Consider the following 26,427-nt stretch of genomic DNA (forward strand, 5'->3'; position numbering starts at 1 on the left):
CAGACATCATGGGCCAAGCAACTGCCATAATAATTCTGTGATAAACCTTGCTGCACCATCTGACATTTTACCATGATGGGCTGAAATTTCTTGCAGCTGAACAGAAATGAAAACTGAAAGCATTTGTTTGTCTCTAACTAACACCTATACATCCTTCTGTCTCAGATTTCATCTGGTTGCTTACTTAGGCCGAATGGTGACTTGCTTTTATATAGTGTTTTTGATGTAATAAAATGCCCCACAGTGTTTTAATAGACAACTATCAAACAAATTTTGACAGCAGGTTACACAAGTAAGTAATGCAGGCAAAGAGTTTCTTATATGAGAAAGATAAATAAAGAGGTAGTGAAATTTAAAGAGGGAATTTCAAAGCTTCGGGACTGTACATCATAAGGCATCTCTGTCAAAGGCATATTAGTTAAATTCAGGGCTGTACAAAGGATCAGATTATTAGGACTGCAGAGATCTCAAAGGGTTAAAGGGCTAGAAGTGGCTGCAGGGACATTGTTGTTTCATAAACTTAGCATTCTGTCAACTCCAAGCTGTCATTTAGAGACTGCCTCCAGTCAGCTAGGTCACCTAAAAAAGATGCATTTTGTCAAAGCTTTTCATCTTCCCCTTATAAGAACACTGCAAGAAATTGTAAAATGTAATTACATTTTATACTGTAAGAGTAAAGAATGCTGATTGTTTGAAAAGTGGACTCTGGTAGAGGTGTTGTCATGGAGAATGAACCAGTTAGATAATGGCTGACTGTTAACTGCCATTCTTCATTTCATTTTAAACCAAGCAAATTAACTCATATTAGTCAAGACATTGCTCTGAGGAATGAACTAGAGAATGGCTGTTAAATGAAACAGATGCAGTGTATACACATGTTTTTTGTTTGATAGGATTAAACAGAGTAAGCATGGATTTATGAAAGGAAAATCATGCTTGATAAATCTCTTGGAATTTTTCGAGAAAGTAACTAGTAGAGTTGGTAAGGGGGAGCTCGTGGATATAATTTATTTCGACTTTCAGAAGGTTTGTGATTAAGTTCCATATAACAAATTAGCATGAAAAATTGAAGTGCATGGCCATTGGGGTTAGACATGGATAGAGAACTGGTTGGCAGATGCAAAGCACCAAGTGGGTGTAAATGGGTCTTTTTTCCCAGTCGCATCCAGTTACTAGAGGGATCAGTGCTTGGACCTCAGCAACTCTCAGTATATTAATGATTTAGATGAGGGAACTAAATGTACTATCTCTAAGTTTGCAAATGACACAGCTGAGTGGGTGGCTGAAGTATGAGGAGGATGCAGAGATGCTTGGTGTGATTTGGTCAAGACAGTGAGTGGGCAAATGCGTGGCAGATATCGTATAATGTGAATAAATATGAGGTTATCCACTTTGGCAGTAAAAACAGGAAGGCAGATTTATTATCTGTATGGCACTAGACTGGGAAGGCGGAGGTGCATTGAGATCTGGGTGTCCTTATAAATCATTCCCTGAAAGTAAGCATTGCAGGTGTTGCAGAGAATGAAGAAGGCAATTGGTATTTTGGTCTTCATATCATGAGGATTCAAGTACAGGAACAGGGATGTCTTGCTGCAATTGTGCAAGGTCTTGGTGAGACCACACCTGGAGTATTGTGTGCAGTTTTGCTGTCCATATTTGAGGAAAGATCTTTAGGCTATTGAGAGAATGCAACGAAGGTTTACCAGACTGATTCCTGTAATAGCAGGACTGATGTATGAATAGAGACTGGATCGATTAGGACTATATTCACTGAAGTTTAGAAGTCGGAGGGGAAATGTCAAAGAAACTCATAAAATTCTAACAAAAGAAAACAGAATAAATTCAGGATGTTCCCGACGACTGAAGAGTCAAGAATCAGGGGTCACAGTCTAAGGATGGGGTGATAGGCCATTTAGAATTGAGATGAGAAAAAAAATGTCTTCACCCAGAGAGTGGTGAGTCTGTGAAATTCTCTGCCACAGAGAGCAGGTGAGGCGAAATAGTTGAATGTTTTCAAGGAGGAGTTAGATATAATTCTATGTCTAATAATGTTAAAGGGTATGGGGAGAAAGTGGGAAAGTTGGATGATCATCCATGATGACACTGAATGGTGGAGCAGGCTCGAAAGACTGAATGATCTACTCTGCCCTTATTTTCTAAGTTTCAATTTTTCTGAATATTTGAAAACAGGTTCCCTGTATATACAGTGTAGCTTTCAGAACATGCAAGTGTGCCACACTGCAAATTCGACTGATCATCTTGTATTGCTTGACAGGATAATTTCTAGTACAGGTTGGATTATTTAGCAAAAACTGTCCAAACACAGAATCACATCTAATATTTGATACGACGTTTAGAGTTTTGTAAGCGCTGGCTGGCTGGATATATTCAATACCTTGCCTGTTGCAAACAGCCAAAGGTATATGCTGTTCAATATGATATGCCAGCCTTTGGAGCACAGATGACTTAGATATCTAATATCATAGAAGCAATACTCCTGCATTGAAATTTATAAACCCACTTTACCTTTTATATGATAGATGACAGCATTTTGTTAAAGGCGAGGACCACTCATGTTCCCAGGTATAGTTACAGCCTGAAACAGCTAACTTCACTTGATGCTCAAATTTTTGAGATGTCTTTCCCGCCCATGGTAATGTCTGGTAAACCGGGCCCTTTTGTGATACATTCTGACATTCCACTTCCAGACTGTCGTTTTCCTCCCACTGCTTCTGAAAACCTTTTTAGTGCTATGAATCTGAGATTGGTGGATTGATTTCAACGGTTTTGTGTACCAGAGGCAGATATCAATGATTAACTAACAATGCAGTTGAATTTTGACGTTGTAAAATTACAAAATACTTTACATTCCAATTAACATTGTAGGCTCCGGATCAGACCTTGCTGTTCTAAAATTAGGTGCATTGCCTCGAGCAATGTTCTGCTTGAATTGTCCTCCAGGCAGGGTAACAGAAATAAGTGGATGCAGCGTAAGGAACAAGGATAAAGTGCTTTGATTCTGCAAAAGCAAAGTTCTACAGATGCTCAAAACGTGAAACAAATGCAAAAATTGTTGGAAATAATTAGGTCAGGCAGCAGCTGTAGTGAGAGGTGTTTCATGCACCTGTATCTATATGTTGCATTAGGCAGCTTCAGTGTCTGCTTTCTGCAGCAGACGTTGTCTTAATTTCTTTTATATATGATTTATGCTATTAATATAGGCAGAAGAATGTGGCAACTTAAACGCTTCTCACTGCAATTTTTGTAAAAGTACAAGTGACAATAAATTGCTATTCTCTTCTATTCTATTCATTAAACAGCAGGTTGAGGTTGTGGACATGCTCGCTGAGCTGATGTGTTTGGTTGCAGATGTTTTGTCACCCTGCTGGGTAACATTGTCAGTCCTTCTTTGTTGGTGTGTATTGAGACCAGTGAGAATTGGTTGTGTCTCTTGGTGGCTAGTTGATGTTCGTGTATCCTTATTCTCAGTTTTCTTCCAATTTGGCCTATGTAATTTTTTCACAGTCCTTGCATGGTATTTTGTATATTACAACGTGGGTATGGGATCCTTTACGCTCGTCAGTAGCTGTCGCAGTAGTACACGGACTGAATTATAACTACAGAGACGCCAAAAAAAACTGACTTCCTGGCTGCACTGGAATCAACACTAAGGAACAATGGACTCACAGAGGAAATACAACAGACCATCAAACAGACGATAGTCCCAACACTGAGCAGAAAAGGTAAGTGAAACACATTGAACGCAGAAGACTAGAAAGCCCTGGAAAGACTCATGAAAGATAGAAACATCATAATCCTAACAGCGGACAAAGGACACATGACAGTAATCCTTAATAGAGCCCAATACATCGAGAAAGCTAACGCACTACTAGCAGATACCAACACCTACCAACAGATGGCGATAGACTCAACGCCACAGTTAGAAAACCGGATCAAAACAACCCTGAAGGAGTTACACAATTTAAGAGATATCAGCAAGACAGACTACCAAAAAATGAAGCTAGAGGGATCCAACACACCCCACTTCTATGGACTCCCCAAGATACACAAGCCAGGGGACCCGTCAGAACCATTGTCTCAGTACCAGGTATGCCAACATATAGACTAGCCAAAGAATTACAACGGAAACTGAAATACTGAGTTGACAACACTACCGACTTCATCCACTCCTCCCAAGGATTCCTCAACATCATCAAGGACCCCAGACTAGAACAGGACAAGGTAATGATATCTTTCAGTGTAACAGAACTATTTACATTCATAAACATCGATCTAGCCAAAGAGACAATTGCCACACTGCTGGACGAATCAGGCAGGCACACCTCGACATCAACAGCATCAACAAGGACAGCACCCTGAAACTATTGGTTCTGTGCCTCACAACCCACTTCACCTTCAATGACCGTATTTTCAAACAAATCAATGGAACACCAATGGGATCCCCAATATCAGGATTGATTGCAGAAGCAGTAATGCAAAGGTTAGAACGGACAGCACTCCCCACTATGCGACCCAAACTCTGGGTCTACTATGTAGATGACACCTTTGCGATTTATCAAACACACAAAACTAGAAGAAATCCACCAACACATAAACAACATCCATGCCAGAATAAAATTCACAAAAGAAGAGGAGAACAATAACTGAATACCCTTCCTAGACACAATAGTAGAATGTAGGAACAACGGAGTACTCCAGACTAGCGTATTCAGAAAGTCCACACATACCGACCAGATACTCAATTACTCCAGCAACCACCCCAACACCCAGAAACAGACTTGCATCAGGACATTATTCAAACAGGCTACAACACACTGCAGCAATCCGGAATTGCGTGAAGCAGAACAGGAGCACTTATACAGAGGTTTTAAAAGGAATGGGTACCCAAAAAGAACAATCCACAGTTACCTCCACACAGACCACAACAAGAAGACACAACACGGCCAAACACACTAGTCACCCTACTGTACTACAAGGGCATATCAGAAATGACCACAAGACTACTCAGACTCCTAGATATCAAGGTAGCCCACAAACCAGCAACCACCCTGAATATGTTTCACTTAACTTTTCTGCACAGTGTTGGGACTATCATCTGTTTGATGTATTTCCTCCATGAGTCCATTGTTCCTTAGTGTTGATTCCAATGCAGCCAGGAAGTCAGTTTTTTTTGGTGTTTCTGTAGTTATAATTCATTCCGCGTACTACTGCGACAGCTTCTGACGAGCGTAAAGGATCCCATACCCACAACCAACAAAATACAAAATACCATGCACAGACTGTGAAAATCATTACATAGGTCAAATTGGAAGAAAACTGAGAATAAGGATACACGATTACCAACTAGCCACCAAGAGACACGATCAATTCTCACTGGTCTCAATACACATGGACAAAGAAGGACACAAATTAGATTGGGACAATGCATCCATACTAGCACAAGCCAAGCAGAGACATTCTAGGGAATTCCTGGAGGCATGGCATTCCAACTGGATCTCTGTTAACAAACACACTGAACTAGACCCGATATACAAACCACTGAAAAACAGAACTGGAAGTAATGCCAACCACTCCAGCAAACCAAGGCACATAAATAATAAGCAGGACAGAACACCGACGCTTCACCAGAGGCGCACTGACGATGTTACCTAGCAGGGTAAAAAAACGTCTGCAACCAAACACACTGGCTCAGTGAGCAAGTCTACAACCTCATCCACAACCCAAGCTACAAATCTTCTCAAAATCTTCAAACAGCAGGTTGTTGGTGATTGGGGAGATCCTATATTTTCCTGCAGTATTGACTTGTGTTTTATTCCAACGTTGTTGGAAGATTTATTGTGGATCTTGGGAATTTCCTTGGTGTTTATTTTCAGATTTCTCATTCACTTACTTCCCTTTTGCCATCATTTACAATGGTGAATTCAATTATGTGACATCAGATATTGCTAGTTTTGAAAGTGTGTTCTCCCCAGGCCTGTGAAATCTTATTGCATGCAATGCCAAAACTGTCATACTACTGTCACATCAGAGTAACACCAGCAAACTCTTTGGAAGATGCAGAATCATATGCAGGGTTTATGAGGTGGTGTTTAGGTGGCTACCAACAGCAGTGACAGAGTCGATTGCAAGGCAGGAGTGTAGCTGTGGTGGATGCCAGTGATTGCAAGACTTTGTCTCTTAGTGTTGATAACAGTGCTGGCTGCATAAACACCTGGTCTGGCTGAATTTGGCCATGGGGGCTCTGGTGCTGAGTCTGGACAAGCCCATGAAGCTCTTCTGAAATCTCTGGCAAGATTTTTAGCAAATCTGGCCAACTCCAAATTTTTTTTTAACTTTGTTCATGGGATACCAGTCATAGTGTCATCAGAGACATCTTTATAGTAACTAGAGCAGTTAGTATTAATAGTGAGCTTGGCTTCAGTTCTCCCATTTTATTAGATGAAATGCATTTTAGCACAAGTGGCTCTTACGGAGCTAGCAACATCTGTGGGACACGTGTGTTCAGACTATATCCTTTAAATGCATAATCAGAGCAACCTTCAAATGCATTCAGTTTGAATTGGATTGAGCAAATTTGCAGTGCATACAAGAATCGATATTCTAGTGTTGTCGTGAGCTTTAATATAGGATTATTCCCACAAATGGCTATGCAAGAGTTATTGCCTTGACAGCAGAAAAGGACCAGTTCAATTAAACTTGTTGTTATGTCAAACTAAAATGTTGTTCCTGTACATCTCCCATTGAGTAATGAATAAAACTTAATTGTTTCCAGCCCCCTTATATTTTCCATTCCGATCTTGGCTTAAATTCTAACCATGTTGATTAGGCAAGCATTAGAGCACCTTTTCAGAAATTATAACTGACCTGTGGTGTGACTATATTTTACATGTTCATAGACTTAATTGAACCCAATTTGTGAAAATGCAGCGTTGGGTATGATTAGCCTTTTCTTATTATTTCATAAGATATTGTGGCATTTCTAGCAAAGTTAGAATTTTCCTGTCCTTGAGAAATTAGCATTAAGCTGTCTTCTTGAACTGCTGCAGTCCAGTTGATATTGTTACAATGATCTTCCTATGCATCTGCTGCCCTCGGCTTTCTGGGGGGTAGGGATTGCATGTTTAGAATGTAGTATTGAAGGTTTGGCAAGTTGCTGCAGTGCAACATGCAGATGCACACACTGCTGCCACTGTGTGCTGGTGGTGAAGGGAGTGAATCTTTAGGATGGTGCATGGATGCCAACCAGACAGGCTGCTTTGTACTGGATGGTGTCATGCTTCTTGAGTGTCATTGGAGGTGAAACAATCCAGGCAGGGAAGAATGTTCTGTCACACTCGTCACTTAGAATCATAGAATCCCTGAGGTGTGGAAGCAGGCCATTTGAACCATCAAATCCACACTGATCCTCAGAAGAGCATCCCACCCGGACCCAAACCACTACTGTATCCCTATAACCTTGCATTCCCCGTGGCTAATCCACCCAGCCTGCACATCCCTGGATGTTATGGGCAATTTAGCATGGCCAATGCCACCTAACCTACACATCTTTGGACTGTGGGAGGAAACTGGAACATGCAGAGGAAACCCCACGCAGGCACAGGGAGAATTTGCAAACTCTACACACACTGTCGTCGGAGGGTGGAATCGAGCCCAGGTCCCTGACGCTGTGAGGCAGCAGTGCTAGCCACTGTGCCGCTTATATGCTTTGTAGATAAATAGGCTTTGGACGGTCAGGAGTTGAGTTGTTTGCCACAGAATTCCTAGCTTGTGACCACTCTTGTACGCACAGAATTTATATGGCTAGTCTAATTCTGTTTCTGGTCTGTGGTAACTTGAAGATAGCAACATATTGATAGTAGTAGATTCAACTATGGTAATGCCATTGAAAGTCAAGAGATGATGGTTAAATTCTCTTATTGGAGTTGATTATTGCCTGACACTTGTGGCAAATAACATTTGTGCTGCACATCAGCCCAAACCTGACTGCTGTTCACGTCTTGCTGTATATGGACACAGGCTGGATCACTATCTGAGGAGTTTCAAATGCTACTGAGCACAGCAATCATTAGCAAACATCTTCACTTCTAACCTAACAATGGAGGAAAAATCATTGATGAAGCAGCTAAAGATAGTTGCACTAGGTGACTACACTGAAGCATTTCTGCAGCAATGGCCTGGGACTGAAATATTGGCCTTGCACAACCACAACCAACTTTCCTGCTGCTCAGCATGATTTCAAACAACTGAGAATTTTTCCCTGACTCTCATTGACTTCAAATTTGCTTGAGCTTCTTGTTTCCATACAATCAAATGCTGCCTTGCTGTAAAGTGTAGTCAGCATTACCTGACCTCCAGCTCAGCTCTTTTGTTCATATTTGGACCAAGACTGTAATAAGGTCTGGAACTGAGTGCTAATGGCAAAACCCAAACTGAGTATCATTGATTAAGTTATTGCTATGGAAATATTGCTTCGTTGCGCTGTCAATTACCCCTTCAAGCACTTAGGTGATTGGAAGTAGACAGGATTTTAGTGTCACGAAAACTGGTGGTAATTAGGAGGTTTCCTTGCTCGTGTTTATCTTAATGCCATAAAACTCTCAGAACAACTCCCTCCCACTATTTGTGGCACCTTCTCTGTTGGTTCTGCCCTGCTGTTGGAACAGGGATGTGCTGATGGTGTCTCCTGGGACATAATCATACTCCCTGTATCATACTTTATAGACAGTGTCGGGGTTTTGACTGATTAATCTGTGTGACAGTTTTGCCAAATTTGGCACAAGCTCCAGAGGTTAATGAGGAGGACCTTTCAGGGTTGTGGTGTTTCCAGTGCCTAAGTCAATGCTGAGTGACATTTTTTTTTTTAATCTTTCTATAGCGGTATGGTAAAACTGATTGGCTTGTTAGACCATTTCAGAGGGCTGTCAAGAATCAGCAACATAGGGAGTCGATGGCCTAGTGGTATTATCACTGGACTGTTAATCCAGAGACCCAGATAACATTTTGGGGACATGAGTTTGAATCCCGCCACAGCAGATGGTGGAATTTGAATTAAATAAATATCTGGAACTAAGAATCTAATGACTACTATAAATCCATTGCCAATTGTCAGAAAAACCCACCTCATTCACTAATGTCCTTTAGGGAAGGAAATCTGTCATTCTTACCTGGTCTGGCCTACATGCGACTCCAGACCCACACCAATGTGGTTAACTCTCAACTGCCCTAGGGTAGGGATAGGCATAAATGCTGCCTAGCCAGTGACGCCCTCATCCTGTGAATGAATAAAGAAAAAATGTTAAGTTTTTTTTATGCAGGTTGTTTTTCACACAAGAAAACATGATTATATGTTACAAAGGGGTTTTGAGAAAATGCTTGGATTCAAAGAGTTGAAAGGAGAAATATCCTAGTGTGTTGCACACCCATCTTCCCCTCATCACTGCTCTATATACATGCATCATTGTGTTATATCCTGTTTCATTGCCTTTTGTTTTAATCAAGAAGCACCTTTGCTCAGTTATTTCATACCAAAGTTAAAAGCAAATAAAATTTCATCAGGATGAATGTTTGTGGAGAAATAACAAATTATATTGCCTCAATGTACATTACTAATATACTAATGTGTACTTGTTCCCTTTTCCTCTCTCTCTCTTTTCTCCCCCCACCACCGCCGTCCCACCTCGTCAGTGATCCTGTTCTGTATGGCAGCCCTGATATTTCCGATTGGATTTTACATCAATGAAGTTGGAGGGCAACCATACAAGTTACCCAACAATACCCAGGTTGGATCATCGTACGTGCTATTTGTCTTGTCCATCTTCTTTACCATTGTGGGACTCCTGTTTGCAGGGAAGGTTTGCCTACCTGGTTGAAGAAACAGAGAAACGCCTGCCCAGTGTTACACATACGAGTTGCATTTGTCATCTGGGGACTGCTTAGAGCAACTCCCAAGACCGAGGATGGATTTGTTCATATCACTATGCACTTTGGAGACAAAGAAGAGTTTTTCCTTCATCTACCCTCATGCTGATTCAGAATATTGTGAAAAAAACTGCTGCTTATTGTGGATGAGAATGGGGCTGTTCTGGAAAATGAACAACCTGAGGAGACTACTTCACTGAAGCGGCATCAAAATCTATCCTTCTGTGTCCCCACCATTAACACTATACCTGTCAACACTTCATATTAGCAACAGGCATTTGAGCCCAAGTTCACACACTCACAAGTTTTCTTCACTCTTTAGAAAGAGATTCAGTATTAGGCTGGAAGTAAAATGGACAATGCAGGTGGGGCAGGCCTCACTGAAGAATAGACTGTTGCGATATTTCCAAGATGGTGAACCATTGAAAAATTGAAAGTTGGTGAGGAATGTTACACTACTAAACAAAAGTTATACCAAATTGGATGTGATTCAGGACTTGGAGCGCAATGGAGTGCCAGTCTGACCAGGATCAAGTTATGAAGCCTATAGATCAAAAATTGCTTTCTATTCTGTATAAAACAATTATGAAAATTTAATCCTGCTGGATATTAAAGCCAAATATTATGTTTTCTGTTCAGTAATGTTTAGAAGAAATCCCCCCTCCTCTTTCTGTTGGCTGATGCAGTTTAATGTATATGCAACTCAAGAGTGTTCAAATGACTGGAAAACACTGTGCTGAGAAGGTCAAAGTCCGAGTTGCTGTCATTTTGAGGTCAGAATGGTTGAAAGTCCTCAGTTACCTCATTCTTTGTGCTTTTTTTGTTCTGTAGTAACTGATCCCAACTTCATGTTTTTACACAATATTATCACATGTCTAAACCTTACTGGGTGCAATTTTTTTTTAAGTTGACTAAGCTGAACTAAGAAATTATCTTTATTAAATTATTTGTATATGAGGAGAAAGATTGTGACATATCCTTTTAATCACTCCACTGCTTAAATCTGATTTTTTTTTTAAAACAATGTTTTGACTAATGTACTGGCTGTGGTTGTCCAGAGTTGTCCTCCAGTTTTTACTACCAAAACTTCATCCATTGTTTGTGCAATGTACATCTGCCTGCAGATGTACATTAACTTAGCCCATTCAGCAGCTCCAGTCACCTTCATTGTGTTTACTTATCCTAGGCAATCCGGTTGTATGATATTAAATGAAGATACTATCTCTGATCGGATAACTATATGTTTCCATACATCTATGTAGAGCCATTAAACTGAGCTTCCCTTTCAGACCTTGTGCTGATGCTTCGGGATCAGTGTGAAGTTGTTCACTATGATGACAATAATGGATTGAGCTATCTGATCGACAGGAACAGGTACAGAATTGTGTGAGACCAGCTGTTGAAGGACTGCTGCAGTTCTACACAAGCTTTCTGAGTGAACTCAACTGACCTAGTATTTAATATATCAGCAATAAAGCTTGGCTTAGATGTCTATAAAGAACACTACTGTCCTATCCTAAGATACACATCTGCACTGAGACATAGTAATTACAGCTCTGAGACTGCTGCAGGAATATTGCTAATTCCCATTCACTCTTAAAAATGGAGTTTAGATGCAGGCACTGTACAAATGTACTATGTGCCTTTCCCTTCAAAAGAGATTGTTTGGAACTAGACTAATCTGTTCCTGAGCATATCTCTTCAAGAACAGCCCTTGTGGCCTCACAGTGGATCACAATGCTGGTGGTTGTGTGTTGGCTAACGCAATAGCTTGAGGTGCTTGTTCACTGAAAGAATGTGGGTAGAAGTGAAATTGAGTCATTTGGCGATGCCAGGAATATTACTTCTGGCAAAAAGGCGACTGCTTCCAGTGATCTGTGTGTTCTACGTATTGAAGAAAATGATGTACAAGAAATATAACCATCAAGGAACAATTTTGTATATTTAAGTGACCTAGTACCTCAGCATTCACATTCCTACCCATATCTCAACTTGTTGGAAATACAAACAAAAGACAAGTCCAGCAGTGCTGTATGGTAAGAAACTGAATGGAAATGTGAACGATCTGCTTAAACCAGGAAGTATGAGAAAGCATTAATTAATCAGAAATATAATTTAATTTGGTAGATCAAGAATTCCTGAATTACATCCCCTGTATTCTAAAGCAAACACCTTGAATTATATACTAAATAACAAAACATACTTTGAGAAATTATGGCTGAGCTCATATGTTCATTTAGCAATAACAAAAGATTGTTGACCTAATTTTATTGTTTGTAACCGACTTGACGACAGTTTCATTTTTCATGAACACATGTACAGTTCTGATTAACACAGGCTCACATGGGACCACCAGTGGCTGTAAAGTCTTAGTAGTTTAAAAACAAAGATTTCTTTAGCTTTCTTCTGCTTCTCATTCTGCAGTCTGCCCATTTCTTCCTCTTTGCCTCCCTGCCACTCTCCTACTGGCCTGTGCCCATATGTGTGTGTCTATGTATGTCTCTTTCTCTTGCATTTGCTCACCTTTTGCTTTCTCTCCCTGTTTCACACTCTGCTCTCCGCTTTCTACCTGTGTACACTCTGTCCTCTCCATGTCTTCCACTTTACCTGGTTGATATCATTGATGGTACAAGATGAGCTATACTCTGCCAATATAAGTGAAAAAGCCCGCGTCATAACATGTTACTGTGCAATGTGTGTATGTTCCTTACTCCCTGGCCTCACTTCAGATTGCAGTTTTTATAGCAGTAACACAGGAGATAGCAGTAAATAACTACCAAAAGCCCCAGGAATAGCTCTTGGAACTTCAGATGTACTTTGACCAAGTGTTTGTATTAAACTATATCTAGATTGTAGAAACAGACTTCTGAATAAATCACTTGACAAAATTATTGGAGGTATTGGGTACTTGACTGAAAGAATATCAAATATTTGAAAACATCTGCTCTGCACGCTGTATTGCATTCTAAATTTTACACAATATCGCAGAACATCACATCAGGTATCCTTTAGTAATACAACATTTTAAGACATATACAAGACCCACTTACAACCTTTAAAATAGTTGACCATCAGTTTACAAAGTTACATGCCTTTTTGTTTTGAAGATCCTTTTGCAGTAATCATGCTTTGTAAGTGGGTACAAATTGTTTTCATTTTCTCAAACTGCAAATCATTTGTCATTCAATCCAACGCAATCAGCAAGTTGACAGTATCATAGAATCCCTACGGTGTGGAAGCAGGTCATTTGGCCCTTTGTGTCCACACCGACCCTCCAAGGAGTATCCCACCCTAGACAACTGCACATTGTTGGACTGTGGGAGGAAAGCAGAGCACCTGGTGGAAACCCATGCAGACACGGGGAGAATGTGCAAACGCCACACAGTCGCCCGAGTGTGGAATCGAACCCGGGTCCCTGGCCCTGAGAGGCAGCAGCGCTAACCACTGAGCCAACGGGCCGCCCACCGCTTCAACATTTTTTCTCATGTTAGATTAGGGCCCTTTTGAGGGGCTTTGAAGTCACCATGTGCACCCTGCAGCTAGAGGATCGGTTAGCTTAGTTGGCTGGATAGCTGCTTTGCGTCACAGAGTGATGCTAATCGTGAGTTCAATTCCTGTACCGGCTGAAGTTACCATGAGGGACACTCCTTCTCAATCCCTCCTCTCGCCTGAGGCATGGTGACCCTCTGGTTAATCTGTCTAATGAGAGAAAAACCCTGTAGTCTAGTAGATTGATGGTGACTTTAGCTTTAGATCCTGCAGTTAACTGACTGAGCAGTTCGACAGCATCATATATTCCCACTTTTGCTTTAAATTCCCACTTTAATGGCTTGATTTTTCCCCTGTGCAAAAAGAAAACTCGGTATTTAGTGCTTTCTGAGCAAAGGAAAATTATTAATATCATCAGTGCAGCCCGTTATTTTGGAAAACAAATTTATTTGGACTGCATTCTGTTTAAAGATTTATATATTCTCTCTAACTCTTGTAGATCACATCAATCCTGTATGTTTCAGTTCGTTGATCATTTGTGTCTGTTAGTCATTCCTGAGCTGATGTTTTCTCTGGGGCAGCACATTAAAAAGATGTGGGGGGGGGTGGGGTAGGGGGAGAGATCTTTTTCAAAATGTTGTTGAGTTAACGTAACTAGAGCCAGTTTTATCTGGTGGGAAACACTGAAATTACATTACTTTGTTCCCTGATGTTTCATTTAATGGTTTAGTTGTATTATATCTTGGTTTCTATATGAGTTGTTTACATTCATTTGTCCCCTTGCTTCCAGTCCACATCAACCCCTATCTGAAGGACACAACAATGAAGGATAACGCAAATGCCTCACTGCGTCCAAATGATTCAGTGGTTAATCCAAGAAATCCATAATGAGATCTAGTCATTTTCTTATTGTATAAAGTCACAAAAGGGACTCTTTGGGATATCTGCAAACAGCCTGTACAATATCCTATTATATTATCGATCTGTTTTATAATTGGTTACTGCAGTTTTTAAGACCAATAATTTCAGAGGAGGCATTGTTAATACATCTGTACAAAGAGAACATAATTTTCCCTCACTTGTATTTTTGTTATTGAGCAAGTTTATCAAATAAAACAATTGTCTACTAAAGGAACTGGTGTTTTTTTCAAATGTTACAAGAATTAAATTTTATACAAATTTCTGTTCACTTAAAAATGCACCAGATAGATCAACTCGTTGACAAGTAAAATCCCAGGAATTCTTCCACCTTCAAAAAGATCTTTGTTGAACTACAGGTAATCTTCCTCCCTGCTAAGATACAAAATAAAAATTTATATTTTATAGCACCTTTCATGACTTCCCAACCTCTTTCCAAATGATGAAGCACTTAAGTATAGCCAATGTTGTAGGAAGTGCAGCAACTAACCTATGCTCGACGAAATCCCACAATCTGCCATGAAATAAATGATTTTTTTTTTCTCTGTCATGTTGATGAGGGATAAGTGTTCAGGGCACCATTTGAACATACTTGTCAAGTAGTGGCTACGTGATCATTCTGAACTTGCTTGAGAGGGTAGATGGGTCCACGCTTGATAGTTTCATGTGAAAGACAGTATCTGTTGAAGCTTTCCATCAGGACTGTAAATCTAGATTGTCAGCATGATGTTCTGAGAGCTGATGGCTATCTTGTTGGCTTAACCTAGAGACCTGGCACCCAAACACCTCTCCTTTCTTGGACTGCAAAAGACCATCAGCATCTCTCTCCATTAGAGACAATTGGTTATATGTATCTTGAGGGGCAAACTGAAGAAAGGCCTGTATGTGCTGCTACACCTGTTTATTGGGGATTGAAGCTGTGTGCATCACACTCTAGGCAACTGAGCTAACCAACTTGCCATCAAGACCCCTTCCAAATCTTTGCAACGATGCAATCTGTGTTAACAGGGACTAGAGATTTAAATCACTCTACTAAATATTGTCTGAGGGGTTTTGTTTGAAGGACAAAATACAAAGAAATTGTATCTACTGGAGGGAAGGTCAATAAGCCTGTCTGCCGTCCCAGGTGTATATAAAATACTTGAACGTTATCTAGAAAAAGATCTGAAAATGGGGAATAATGAGTGAATGTAGGGTGTGGGAGTTGAGCAGTATAATTATGGTACTGACAGGGAAGCTCAGCAGATTAATAAACCCAATGGATACAAAAATGTAACAATGGATCTCTCTTGATGTTCAAATTATTGTTAAACCAAGACAGCAAAGCTGGAGTAGTTTTCTGCCTCCGTTCTGGAGCCGTGCTGTTTGAGCTGTCAAATTTTTAATTTCAACAGACTAATTGGCAAAAGAGTTCTACAAAACTAACTCAGTGTTATTTTGTGTATCTATGGACACTGTGCCTTTCAGTATCCACCAGTTGCTGTAAGCCCTGGGTGTGCAAGTTCCAAGGATTCCTGGACGCAGACCAGACTGTGGAATAGGCCAGAGTAGATCTCCCTATATTCCTTCCCCAAAACAAGGCCAGGCTCAATCTGAACTTGAAAATCACAGTCTTGAATAGTTCAACACACCTGGAAAACACAATTTGACACTAACTCACATGTTTGCATACTATTAGATGACTAAAAACTTGGCCAATGAGATGGATTTTAAGAAACATCTTAACAGTGGCATAAATTTAACCTTCATCTCTCCACGCTTGCTTCAAAGATAAGGAGCATTGGTCTGGAGTGTCATCAAGAATTGAAGGATAAATGGTCCCTTCAGATAATAAACATCCCCAAAAAACATGATTTTAATTTTATTGGTTTTCTTTGGATTTTGTTGAATTCAAACATTGTTTCAAGAAAACAACATTGAAATTAAAACAAATTACTGGTGAAACTCAGCAGGTCTGACAGCATGTCTGGGGAAAAGGCAGAGTTAATGTTTTGAATCCAGTGACACTGCTGAGTTTCACCACAAATTTCCTGTTTTGTTTCAGATCTCCAGCATCTGCAGTGCTTTGTTTTATTTTAGGAATACAATAATGTTGTCTGTGCGCATAGATTTCTGTAACTACTGGTGACTGTGACAACACAGTATCATATTTATGGATTAATTACAGAGTTAATACAGGTTTAACTCTGCTGCCTACATCTTAAATCATCAGTGCCCATTCATCCATCATCTTGCTGACTTCCATTGGCTCTTGATCAACCAAGCAATATCCTGATTTTGTAATGACCAAATTTCAGCATTTTAGCATCCTGATTTTAATCACTGCATCATTGGCTGCTATACCTTCAATTACCTAGGCCCTAAGCTCTGGAATTCCCATTCCAAATCTCTCAATGTCACATTCTTCCTTTAAAATGTTCTCTTAAAAACCTACTTTGATCAAGCCTTAATCATCTAACCTAATATCACTCTTATATTTTACAATGCTTTTTGAAGCTCCTTGGGACATTTTATTACGTTAAGAGCTACACAAGTTACTATTACAAAGGTCTAATTCTGATTGATTTTGAGATAGCCACAATGATTAGAGAAAAATCGAAAGAACTGCAGATGCTGTAAATCAGAAACAAAAACAGAAGTTGCTGGATAAGCTCAGCAGGTCTGGCAGCATCTATGAAGAGAAATCAGAGTTAACGTTTTGGGTCCAGTGACCCTTTCTCAGTTCTGATTTCTCTGCATTGATGCTGCCAGACCGGCTGAGCTTTTCCAGCAAGTTCTGTTTTTGTGACCAGGATTAGAGAGTAGTTTGCAGCTCCCTCTGCTGTTTTACCTGAAGAATGGCAGGCAACCTGACAATTTATTTCTCATTCTTAGAATCACAAAAGGTGAATTAACTTTCACCTAAGCTTTGTAATATTCCCAGAATTCTGAGTGATTGGCTTTTAATCAATTTAACTGCAGAAAATTACATAATTTTCCAATGAAGTCATTTTGAAATCCCTAAAGGACCTTTTGAAATTTTACAAGTCATGTTCATTATAAACCCTGATATTGGGGTTCAATCTTTGGGAAACACATGCAAAAAGGTAAAGGAGGTGGTGGTGCACTGGAGATAGGTGATAGGATCAGTACAGTGTATCAGATCAGAATGACATGGAATCTGGATGGAGCTAAGAAATATCGGCAAACGTTGAGAAGAGTTATTTACATGTAGGCCACCAATCAGTAGCAGTAGTATGGTGCATAGTATTAATCAGGAGAAACATGTGCCATGGATATTACAGTAAGAATGGGTGACTTCAACCTGCATATAGACTGGTTAAACCTAGTGAGCATAAATGCTATGGAGGTTGTGTTTCTGGAGTGTACTGGGGATGGTTTTCTGGAGCAGTAAGTTGATAAATGAATGATTGAATAGGCTATTTTTGATCTATGTAATTAAAAGGGCTAATTAATAATGTTATAAAGAACCTTTAGAGATAATATGATAGAATTTTACGTTATGTTTGAAAGTGGTTTAGTCTGAAACCAGGGTGATAGAATTGAACAAAATAAATTGTGAAGATATGGGGTAGGGAGAAATTTGACTGGAGTGGATTGGAATAGTATATTAAAATGCATGATTATACATAGACAGTGGCTGGAATTAAAGAAATACCACAGTTGACAGCAACTATACATTTCTTGAAGGCACAAAAACCCAAAAAACATCATTCAACAATAGAAGTTAAGGATTGAATAAGATTAACAGGAAAGGCCTGTAAGTTTCCAGATAAGTATATTTAAATTTTAGAATAGGAAGATCAAGAAGCTGATAAAGAAAGGGAGAATTGAATATTAATATAAATTGCAAAAATAGATAAAACACTGAAATAGTTTCTTCCAAACATCAAAAAATTGGCCAAACCAGTGTGGGTCCATTACAAGCAAGAGTTAGGAGTGCTTAGAATAAAAGCAGGAAAGTTAAGATTTGAAATAAAAACGAAGTATTGGAGAAACTTAGCAAGTCTGTGGAGGGCACACAGAGTTAACACTGAGTCCAGTGATGCTCCTTCATAACTGAATGGGGCTGGGAAATGATCGTATCTATATTGTTGACCAAGCGGGGAGGAGGAGTGAGTGGAACAGATTGGGAGAATGCCCAGAGCAAAAGACAAAGGGAGTGCTAATAGTAAAAGCTTGATTTTGGTTAACTCCATTGGCAGGATGGCTGGATCTGCTATGTACAGTGATACGAACAATGGGTTCAATTCCCACACTGTCTGAAGTTACCATGGAGGACTGTCCTCAAACCACTACCAGTCTGTTGAGAGAGCAGCCCAGTTTGGTACGATATGGCGACTTTACATCTTACAGTATGTTGAATATTACATGAAATACGTAAACACAAAAGCAAGAGGACAGTATACGGAAGCAGCAAGTTTTGTCAATTGCAATTGGTCCCCCGTTGCGATGTTCGACCGAGTGAAACTACCGCTCCGGATTTATTCCAGTTTCAGTAACCTACCGCCCGAGCGTATTTTTTTGCTTGTTTTATTTTTGCATCCTGCTGTGGGTCTGGGAGCTTGTATTTAGTAATAGGACGAGGCACTTCCTGGACCTCCTGTGTGTGTGATTTGAATGATTTGAAACATTTACGAAATATTAAGACACCAAGAATTTCAGATGTTGTCATTATGTCAATCAGCTGGTTCCGATTTGCTTGTTGTCAGCACCTCCCTTGTCTGTTACCAGGCTACAGCTCTGACCGCTACTTGCAAAGCTTGGACTCCACTACTCAGTTTATTTAAAACAGAAGAGTCAATTGTATAATATTAGACGGATTGAATTTGCTCTCCCTGATAACTAAACTGTAATACACAGGTCTTCAATAAACCTAATGATTCCCTTTCACGATTACAGCCGAGAATGTATGCATTTTGTTAGGAATGGACTCTTCCATCTCTATTGGCAACAGACAAACATCCTAAAGGCGGTGAGGAGCCCGAGCCGGTGAGTCCGGAATCTGTCAATCACCCGGCTTCTTGAGACCCTAATGATTGACACGTCGCTGAGAAATATAGTGGGATCTGCAGTAGCGCGGGTTGGGCTTTCAGTATCGGGAGAAATTTCACTAGCTGTGCGTTATCTTTATCTCTTTTTGGAGCAGTCATTCCCGATCAGTTGCTAACATCTTTCTTGTCTAGTGTCTTGGTGCAGATTAAAAACTGTTGACAGTGACAATGAACCCACACGTTGATAACATGGCTGATATCCTGGCAAATGAGCAGTTTCTTCAAAGTGAATGGTAAGTTCATTTATTATAGTTTTTTTTTAAAATCACTAAACTCGGTGAAGATGATTCATATTATTTATCTACAGACCTGCGATGATCAAGTTTTTGGACAAGTTAGAACTTCCTTCCAAATTATTTACCCTTTTGTTCTTTTCCACCCTCTTCCTTGTGCTCCAGTGACTGCAGAGTGCTGTCGATCAGGTATCTGATAGCCTACAGCGTCCAATTGCTTTCTTTGTGTTGGCAGTTCTCCCTCAGCTTTGCTCAAGTGACCATTCTCATTGTGCTAGCATGGAAAATGATTACAAATGGGGTTTTTGACGATGGAATGCTTTTCTATTGATTCCTGGTCCTTACCTCACTTAATAGTCAACACTTGTTACTGCAAAGTGATCAGCAGTATGGAGCCTGGCAAAATATTTTAATCCTCAGTGCAAATGTTGAGGCTAAGTAAACATTGCCAACCTGTTCACTTTTTGGCTCCTGGTGCTCAACATGACTCAGTCACATGCCATCCAGTCAGCCTCTGGGAATGGCAAAAATGCAGATAATTTCCATATTTCTATCTTCATGTTTTTGCTTTCTTCACATCGAACGGCGCCAGTGCAAGACTAGAAACCTGCAAAGAGGATCTTAAGCTCCATGCTCTGTAACCAGCTGTACACTATCTCTGTGCAGAGTCATAGACCCTCAGGAACAGAAGGAAAACTGTTCTCCCCCTCCATTGGGAGCAGGAATAAGGCCATTCAGCCCCTCAACTGGGACCTGGAGAAAGACCATTAAAAAGCTACTGTTTGATTTTGACTGGGTGATGTAATGCACTGGAAGTATTTTGATTTTTAACAATTGCATTGCTGTATTTCAAGGCCACAATCTGAGAACATCCCTTGGAGACAGAGAAAACCCTGGCAAGATGTTGCTATCATCAACCTTGAACCAGATGATGGATTATTGGTGACTCATGTCAATCAAACCAGTGGGTTGTTGGTATGTAACAGACCTGATCAGACTGAGGGCTGTATGGAATGTAAAATCTTGTGGGAGGTGTGGAGGGGGGCACGAGTGGTGAGGGCTGAGCAATATAATATTCCCCAAATTCACAACCAAATGCTCAACAGGCCAGGGTCCCACAGTGGGAGCTCATACATAGAGTCCAACCTTGTTTTCCTAAAGTCCTTTTCTGTGAGGTTTCACAGCAATTTTGTCATCTAAATTTGGTGACTGAAAGGTAAAATTAAATTTGTGTCAACTATTACCCTTCTCAGTTTGAACAGAGGCATCTTTACACTGCTTTGGAGCATTAAACATTTTCTATACATTCAATGCTTGAGTAACCCCTCATTTTTGGACACACAGCAAGGCTGTGATAATAACATTTGGAAATTCTTTTTGACTGTTGTTCCTTTCATAGAATCTTACAGCACAGAGCACACTCCATCAAAACTGTGCCAATTCTATAAAAGAATTATCTTTTGTTTGCATTCTTTCATAGCATGTGCATTTTGCTGGGGTGCCCATCCCCAACAGCTTTGATGAGATTGTGGTGAATCACTTTCTTGAATTGCTACAGTCTGTTTGGTGTCAGTTCTTTCAAAGTATTGTGAGTAAGGGAGTTCCAGGAATTTGATCCAGAAACAACGAAGGAACAACAATATTGTTCCAAGTCAGGATGGTGTGTGGCTTGGTGGGAAACTTGCAGATGGTGGTGTCTGCTACCTTTTTGGGTGGGAGAAGTCATGGGTTTGAACCCCATTGCCTGATCTCTTTCCCCCATCCCCTGCAGCCCTGCTATTTCTTTTCTTTCCCAAGTATTTTTCCAATTCCCTGTTTTGGAAGTCCAGTACTGTAGGCAGCTCCTGAGGCTGTGGTTTCTCATTTCTACCTCATGCCCGCTATAGAGAACGGAAGGGAAACAGCCGCTGGCCAATGAAAACCAGACATCCGAGGAATGGCTGACCAATCACAGCCTCGATCACCAGAATTTGACGCTTCAGCATCTTCTAACACTCAGCAAGATCATTATGTGAGTCTAACAGAAGCAATTAACAGGTATTGTGTTATCTAAAACTCCTTTTAACTGCATTCCCTGCACCTGCACTTTAGGAAAGAGGATGAGAAGGACGTTAAACAACTGCAGCTTGGCTTGGATGTCATTGATGAGTTTGAATCCAAACTTCAACAGTAAGTATTTTTCCTGATTCCTCTCTTGAATATTTACTTGCTCTGTAACTGCAATAGGAGTGAATGGATTGCACAGAAACAGAGAGAATGGTCTCTGAATCTTGAGCGATACTGAGAGACATCGTTACAGATGGGATTGGGACAAACATCACAGAGGAGGAAGACAGGCAGGGCAAGAGGAAGACATAACAACAGTACTGGAGAGGAGAGAAAATCAAGCGGACAGATAGAGAAAGACTGGGGTTAGAGAAAAAGATGTTCAAAATCTACTTGCATTTCTTTGACATCTTTCTCAGCCATGGGATTCCCCAAACTGGTTTACAGTCAAAGTATTTTTAAAGTGTTCCTGTTGAAATGGGGAGAACAGGACAGAGTAATAGTGAAGCAATATGAGGCTGAAGAAAGACTTGCATTTTTACAGACTCCTTTATAACTTCAGGATGTCACAAAGCATTTTAAAATCGGAAGAGCCTTTGGAAATGTAGTCACTATTGTATGAGTAGAGCACCCCTTTGCACCAGTTAAGATGGTGGCAGAGTAAGAAGCTCCAGTGGGAGCTTGTCTGCTCACCAGCTGCTTTTCCTTTCTCTTTTTATTTACCTTGTTGATGAAGTTTTTCTTCCCCCTCCCCCCAACCCTAACTTTTAACTTCTTAAAGTTCCCTACCTGGAGGAAATGGAGAACCGAGTCTGAGACCAGCCCGGCAGGGGAGACAAGTCACAGCCAGAGCACAGAGCATGGAGCAGAGCCAACACAGGCTGAGTCCCGGAAGTGAGTCGCGGCTGGAGCCTGGAGTGGGAGGAGAGCGAGCATGGGCCGACCAGAGGGACCGATCCTGGAGACACGTCCTGGACGGAGTTCGACCTGTGGAGGCAGCATGGCCTCATGCCCTGCAGCCTGGCGGGCACAGACTCCGTGAAAAAGGACTTCTAACTTGAGAACTTAAAGATATTTTTATTCTTATTCTGGACTTTTTAAACTCAATATTCCCATGCCAGCCTATTTTTTTCCACTATTTCAACACTTAAAGTACCTGTATCTAGGTACCCTGGCACTGTGAAGTGACATTACAAACTCATTCGAGTGCACATGATAATAAATGCTGTTCTACTGTTCTACAGCACTTTTCCAAGCACAGAGTGTGCCTTTGAATCAGTTAAGGACTGATTATTTGACCTGGAGCTCATTCTGCATGAAGCGTCTTCCCTTGCGTTAATTTAGTGGCAGTCAATAGAAATTACTGATTGGGGCTCTTGTGGCACAGTTGTAGTGTCCATGCCTCTGAGTCAGGAGGCCTGGGTTCAAGTCCCAACTAATCCAGAGGCATGTCACATAAACTGTGAACAGATTGATTAGAAATATTGAGAAATCACGGGCCAGGCCTGGGTATTGCTGTGACAATGCAAGTATTCATTTCAATAGAAACCCCACCCCATTACGCTACAGTGCAGAAAGAGGCCATTTGCCCCCTCAAGTCTGCATCAATTCCCCGAAGAGCATCCCACCCAGACTTAGCTCCCAACCCATTCGTTGTAACCCCGCATTTTACCATGGCTAATCCACCTAACCTGCACATTTTTGGACTGTGGAAGGAAACTGGAGCACCTGGAGGAAACCTTTGAAACTGAGGGAAATGCCCTTCACTTGAGGATATTTACAACAACTATCTGCCGCTAGTTGGTGACCAAGGAAATAAGGGTTTTGTGGTGCAGTGTAGTGCCCGTATCTCTGGACCAGGTGGCTCAAATTCAAGTCCCACCTATCCCAGAGGTGTGTAATAACATGTCTGAATAGGTTGATTAAAAATATCTTTAAGCCTGCATCACAACAATCAAAAACAGTTCACTGTCTATTACCAACAAATGCACAGTATAAATTGTGCAAATAAAGATTGAGATGATAGACCCGACAAATGGTGGGTGTTGCTCATTCATTATTCAATGATCAGAAATGCAAATCACCATACCTGGATTCTCAAATACTTCCCAGGATGATGAAATTGGACAACACTGCAAACATAGTTTCAGTGATTTTGAACAGAGACATGTACCTGGGAGATATTGATTGGGCTGAGCGGTGGGAGAAGTAGGCCAGATATAGATTCTACAATGGTGTCTGATTATCTCTGGGAATCAGGCAGTTCATTTGGGTGAAACGGAGCCTATGGCTGTATGAAGTCTATTGAAGGAATCAGCTGGATAGGCTGAATTACCTTTATTCTGTGCTGTCATCCATTTCTTGCTATTCTCTTCACAAACCTGAGTTCAAATAACTCTCACCAGATCTTATTCAGCAATGACTCTAGTGCTCACTGAACTACACTGACTCCGGGGTCAAACAACATCTTGATTTTAAAATTCTCATCCCTGTTTTCAAACCCCTCCATGGCCTTACCCCTCCCTATTTCTATTAGTCTCCTCCAGTCCCACAACCCTCCAAGGTCTAATTTTGGTTTCCAATGCATTTCAAATCAGAATTGTTCCATCAATGGGACTTTACCTATAGTTCCATAGGCCTCAAGCTCTGGAATTCCCTCCCTACACCTCTTTGCCTATCTACCTCACTTTCCTCCTTTAATTTATTCTTTAAAACATACTTCTTTGACCAAGCATTTGGTTGCCTGACCTGACATCGCCTTGCATTGCTCAATGTTACGTTTTATTTGTCAACTCTCCTGTGCAGCACCTTGGAATATTTTCATACATTAAAGGTATTATATCAATTTAAGATGCCATTCTTCCTGAAATGATGGTCAATCTCTGCTCAGATCTTTGTTCTGACCCGTTTCATTAAATATTTTCAGAATGACTGACCTTTATCACCAACGGATGGAATGGCTGATGGAAAGGAGCAGAAAGGTTAGCTTTTCTGCTTTATGATCTAGAACGGAATCATACAATACAGTAAGAGGCCAGCTTCTTCCCCTGACTCTATATATATAAAACGTGTTTTATTCCCTGTAAGAGATCAGTGCCTGGATTAAAGCAAGAACATAGCAATCCCAAATTGAACAGCCCACTTCGGAATTTGGAATATTATAAGGCAACACTCCCCAAGCAACTTTCAAAAGCTTGTCTCAAAGACAAATTATAGACAGAGTTCCTGATTAATAGAAACTAAATAATCAGATTCTACGTTTGTTGTGAAATGTTGGGTTTATTAATTAGTAGTTTTGTGATCATAGCATTTTTTAAATTAGTGTGAATATTTTGAATAAAAAAATTATTTACAAGTTTATCCCATAGTTTTGTGGGTGGGTCACATGACTAGGATTTTGTCTGTTTCTCCCCCAGCGTGAAAACCCATTGATTGTATTTCATTAAAGACCTCTCTAACCTTGTGTCTGCCATTAGATGTTCGGTTTGGTGAAGGGTTCTCGGGTCGGTCTGCTTATCGACTCCTCTGATGCAAACTGCGGACTTGGACGACTGCAGGACTTTCAGGCAGCTCTCCTGGTCAGTGTGCAATTGTGTAGCAGGAAAAGAAAACATTTTATTTGGAATAGCTGCTGTAAAGAATATTTCCTGTGTCAAGTTGAGCTCTGTTTCTTGATTCACAGTGTCTGCTGGACGAACAGCTCTGTTTTAGGAAGCAGTTTTATTTCCTCTCCTTTGGTAGTGATATCTCTGAACTCTGGGAGACCCCCCGGGATGTTAACATTCGCACGTAAGTGACATTTTTTGCTAGTCTTTTTTCCATTATGTATTGACATTTTCCTGTATCCACTCCATCATTGATGGCCATGCCTTCAGCCCCTCCAGGATCATGGGTTCTTTAATTTCTTCCTTATCCTTCTGACACTCTCTTTCCTCCTTTAAAACATTTCTTAAAACCCATCTCTTTGCCACCTGCCCTAATATGTGCTTGTGCGGCTTGATGTCACCTTTGTATGATAATCGCTCCTGTGAATCACTTTGGGAAGTTTTGCTGTGTTTGTGGTTGTTGTAAGAGAAGTGGGGATTGAAATTCCATTGCTAACATCAAATGGGAGTTTATGAATGTACTGTCATTCTCACATTGTCCGTTTTTATCAATGGTTATCTTATTGTTTGTCACAGCCTAGATGAAGCCCGGCAATGGGTTCAAGGTCTCCAGCCCAGTGGCACCTGCAACCTACTGAAGGCCATGAAGAAAATAGTGAAAGTGAGGAAGTTGAATTCTCTTCTCATTATACTGGGGTCATGGTAAGAAAACATCGAAACATAAGAATGCCTAGTTACTGGTGGCTCATTTGTCACATGCTGAATGGGAAGTAACATACAGGACTCATGATCTATGAGAAGAGATTGAGTGGATTGGACCTGACTCCCCTACAGTTTGGAAGAATGAATGGTCATAACATTGAATATATAAGATTCTGAGAGGGTCTTACAGGGTGGATGGTGAGAGAGCTGTTTTCTCTTATTACAGAGCCCTAGAACTCAGGATTACAGTTTCTGGGTGAGGGGCCATTTCATTTCAAACCGAGTTTTGAACCTTTGGAACCCTCTGGCCTCTGCATGTTCGGTTATTGAAGACATTCAAGAGAGATTCAGTTTTGGGGTATTAAGGGAATTTAGGAATTTGAGGATCAAGTGGAGTAAAAGATCAACTGTGATCTTATTGAATGGTTGAGAAGATTCAAT

General features: G+C 40.6%; 2 protein-coding genes across 3 annotated transcripts in view; both read left to right on the top strand.

The window, feature by feature from the left end:
• Positions 1-14,007, top strand: part of mosmo (modulator of smoothened) — a 51,187-nt gene extending 37,180 nt beyond the window's left edge. Inside the window, exon 3 of the mRNA XM_048609733.1 lies at positions 9,706-14,007. Coding sequence (XP_048465690.1) covers positions 9,706-9,890 — 185 coding nt within the window. The 3' untranslated portion in view covers positions 9,891-14,007. The remainder of the gene's footprint in view (positions 1-9,705) is intronic.
• Positions 14,008-19,065: 5,058 nt separating this feature from the next.
• The window catches only part of vwa3a (von Willebrand factor A domain containing 3A), a 38,186-nt gene continuing 30,824 nt past the window's right edge, over positions 19,066-26,427 (top strand). Inside the window, exons 1-9 of one of the 2 annotated variants that reach the window (XM_048609253.1) lie at positions 19,066-19,338; positions 19,533-19,633; positions 20,488-20,608; positions 21,520-21,644; positions 21,725-21,802; positions 24,606-24,660; positions 25,156-25,257; positions 25,362-25,468; positions 25,861-25,986. In XM_048609253.1, coding sequence (XP_048465210.1) covers positions 19,569-19,633; positions 20,488-20,608; positions 21,520-21,644; positions 21,725-21,802; positions 24,606-24,660; positions 25,156-25,257; positions 25,362-25,468; positions 25,861-25,986 — 779 coding nt within the window. In that variant the 5' untranslated portion in view covers positions 19,066-19,338; positions 19,533-19,568. Of the gene's footprint in view, positions 19,634-20,487; positions 20,609-21,519; positions 21,645-21,724; positions 21,803-24,605; positions 24,661-25,155; positions 25,258-25,361; positions 25,469-25,860; positions 25,987-26,427 lie in introns of both variants that reach the window. The other variant, XM_020514966.2, reaches the window with a different exon arrangement.

The sequence above is a fragment of the Rhincodon typus genome, chromosome 21 (genome assembly GCF_021869965.1).
Source record: "Rhincodon typus isolate 14 chromosome 21, sRhiTyp1.1, whole genome shotgun sequence".
In the NCBI taxonomy this organism is placed as follows: Eukaryota; Metazoa; Chordata; class Chondrichthyes; order Orectolobiformes; family Rhincodontidae; genus Rhincodon; species Rhincodon typus.